The 3,408-nt window shown below is 44.2% G+C and overlaps 1 protein-coding gene across 1 annotated transcript; it reads left to right on the forward strand.

The window, feature by feature from the left end:
- Nucleotides 1-369: 369 nt before the first annotated feature.
- PHALS_03305 (RxLR-like protein) lies at nucleotides 370-1,674 on the forward strand (the record flags this gene model as incomplete). The annotated part of the gene is made up of 2 exons (XM_024717585.1): nucleotides 370-1,151; nucleotides 1,212-1,674. The coding sequence occupies 2 exons, from the start codon at nucleotides 370-372 to the stop codon at nucleotides 1,672-1,674; spliced, it is 1,245 nt and encodes a 414-aa protein (XP_024583069.1).
- Nucleotides 1,675-3,408: the final 1,734 nt, after the last annotated feature.

Genomic DNA, 3,408 nt, shown 5'->3' on the forward strand with positions numbered 1-3,408 from the left:
ACCTGACACGTTCTTTGGTGTATCTAACACGGCCTGACAAGAGATGAAGCATCGATCTCGCCGTGATAGTGATCGCTAATCATTTAACGTTATAAGTACGTATGATGACATTTCACTTCCTTTGTTTATGCGATTGCCATAAATTAAGCTTTCCTCTGCTAAACGATCTCTGTCTATTCTGAGTTGATTATATTTTACTTCAAGCCACATTAACAACCTAAGTAAATATTCTCCTGCCTAATACGATTTGTCAGATAAATGGCGCAGATACTATTTATAGTACACGTAAGTTCGTACTTATAGACTCACGATCTGTACTTGACGTGGATGCCACGTAGCAAGTCACGAACTTCATTCCGGGGTGCCAAGATGGTGTCTCATGTGCAGCTGCTGAGTTTGATGGCATTGCTCGCCTTGCTACAGTCTTCTTCCACTAGCGCTAAGCGTCTAGATCTTGTATCTTTTGAGAAACCTTTTGACGACGTTGACGCAGGAGGCTTGCGACAGCTTGGAGAAAACTTTGTGTATGGTGGCGATGCGGCTGTAAACCGCCACTTTGCTCGCCTTACACCTGACCGACAGAGCAAGCGTGGTTTTATATGGGGAAAACAAAAGTTGGCGGTCAAAGAATTTACTGCAGTGCTTACGTTTCGTATCAGTGGCCAGGCTAAATCCTGGTTTGGCGATGGTTTGGCTCTCTGGCTTACGACCAGTGAGTACATGCCGGGTGATAATCACGGCTTTATTGGGGAATACAAGGGAATTGGCATTCTATTTGATACTTTCGTCAATAAGGAGCATAGTGGTGGTCACAAAGATGTTACGTTCTTTGAAAATGACGGCACCAAGACACTTGACCAATTAAACGACATGGAGAAGCAGGGCTGCATGGCACCCGGTATTCGTTACCACGAGAAAAACGCGGCGTTTAACCCGTCACTTAACATGTCTCGTGCTAAGATTACTTACACGCAGGCTGATCAGCACATTACGATTCTGGTGGACGCCGATGCGTCGGGTAATTGGATCAAGTGCTACAGTCAGCGCCTAAATTTTGGAGACGACTGGATGAGTGATGCATACGTTGGCATCTCAGCCTCGACAGGAAGTCTAGCCGACAATCACGACGTCATTTCTATCAAGGTGTATGAGTAAGTTTGTTCTGATTCACCCAGAACTCATGAGATGCTAATGTCTAATTCAAAATATAGTGACGTGATTGACTCGCTAGTAGACCAAGAGGATGAGAAGCATCGCAATGCCAAAGACAAGACGCTCGAAGCCAAACTTAGCGAAGGAAGTATTGATGACAGGATGAAGGTGGTGAAACAAAAGTATACTCATTTAATTGAGGAATTCGAGTATAAGATCACTTCACTGAAAGAGTCAACGGACACTACGATTCAAAGGCTCAAGCAACAGGAAATTGAAGATGAAAAGCGTATCGAGGAGCTTGAGGCTTGGGCGAACGGAAAAGTGCGTGAGCGTGTGCACAGCACCGAAAACGCTATTCGAGACCAAGTAAATCTACAACTGGAAGCTACTGTGAAGGAAACCGCTGCCAAGTCTAGTGGATGGAAGACTCCATTTTTCATTGTTGTGATTATTATCGCTGGGATTGTCGCTGTCGGTTACCAAAAGTATCAGGCGCTTCGCAAGACACACTTCCTGTAAACATGGTGCACTTAGATGTTCCTTGCTAACGTTTGTCTATATTGCTGGTAGAAGTCGATTTGATTAAGGCTTAAAGGAAACGCACACTCCTCTTTTGCAATTGATCTGCGACTTCAACTCGGAATTTTTACTTATCAAAGTATTTTAAGTCATTTGTACTTATCATACACGTTTTGTGCGTATTGACACAGTCACAAGAGCAGTCGTAGAAAACTTTCCATTGTGCAGTTGGAAATCCTCAGCTACACTAGAATTAACATTAGGACATACTCCACCGGATAATTTGGATCAATGGTGTCAATGAGCTCGAGATCTAACAACAACTTCTCAAGATGATGAACTAGACGGCGTAGCTTCGAGAATTAGCTGTGAGATTTCAAAAAAGATTCTCACGTAATAAACGTCCTTACAGCCATTTCGTTCGGTAAACGTACAAAATGTGTGCGCCATGATCTTACGATTCAGCGACAGAGGCCGCGAGATGTCAAGCTCATGTATCTCTTCAACGACATTCGTCTCCACAAATTGATCAGTAATAAACAAGCACCTTTACAGTAAATTTGACACGTGATCACTACTGTGGCTCAATTCAGTTCATCACCAGACAAAAAATTCACTATTCGTACTACTGGACACACAAGTGTAGCGTCAGCCTGGTGGTCCAAGCGCCGACCTAATCTTCTTCGCGATGTACAACCGTTGTGTTTTTTGTTCTTCATGCCCAAATAGTCGCTGCTGCAGGTAGATCCGCGCGCATACTCTCTTAGGCACTCTCACAAGCACGACTACATAGTAGGCGACCGACAAGGGAATAGATGCAACAAATATAATCAATATGCTTCCGCTGCTGAAACACTATCTAGATTTCCAGTGTCATAAAGTGTACAACAAATTAGCATCGCAACGGAGCGACGCAGTCATATACAAAACTGTAGACGCACCTACAAGACGACTGAGGGACTATTGCGTATGAAACATTGCATATTCAGCCGCGGGGCACTTGTTTAGCATTGCACTCGCGAAGCTCAAAATCTGTGATTAGTTCCGGTGCGGATGATGGTGATGGATTTCGTAGAGAAAAGGTCCGTGGAGCATGTAGACCGCATGCACACACACGAGAATTTGCAATTGTGTACATCTAAACAGATCTATCAATCTAAACCATTTTTGAATTTATAGCAAATTGGCGCTTATTAATGTGAGGTGGAAGACTTCATCTTTGAGCTGGCGTCACGTCACTTCGACAAGAGAATGTAAAAAGCGAAACCTTTGTGAGGATAGAACATAATATGATTTTTTGACAACGATGCATGTTGGCCTAGGAAACGCATGGGAGCTGGTGAACGCCTGGAGGCGTTCACCAGCTATGAAACGCACTTCAGAAATGCCTGAAATAGGCATCTGTGGGTGCACAATCAACTTACCAGTGAGGCCACTTGTGCTAAGCACTCAGACCTCTGGGAACAGGAATAGCGCGAAGCGTAATTTTTTTGTCTAGGAGGCCGCGCTTGAGAATGAAATTACAAGCGGTACGTCCGTAAATGTATTACCAGCATGGGAAGCGTTGTGGCGGCAGACGTTACATTTTCCGCACCGCCGAGCCGGCGATTCATTCCGACCAAAACTTTTGTCCAGCGGCCACAGGACGAGAAAATTAGCGAATTATGTCTATATACTTGTTAGAAGAACAGCTATCAGCTGTTAGAAGAACAGCTATCAGCACACGTTGCGCGA

Source organism: Plasmopara halstedii (genome assembly GCF_900000015.1).
Source record: "Plasmopara halstedii genome assembly, contig: Scaffold_2174, whole genome shotgun sequence".
NCBI lineage: Eukaryota > Oomycota > Peronosporomycetes > Peronosporales > Peronosporaceae > Plasmopara > Plasmopara halstedii.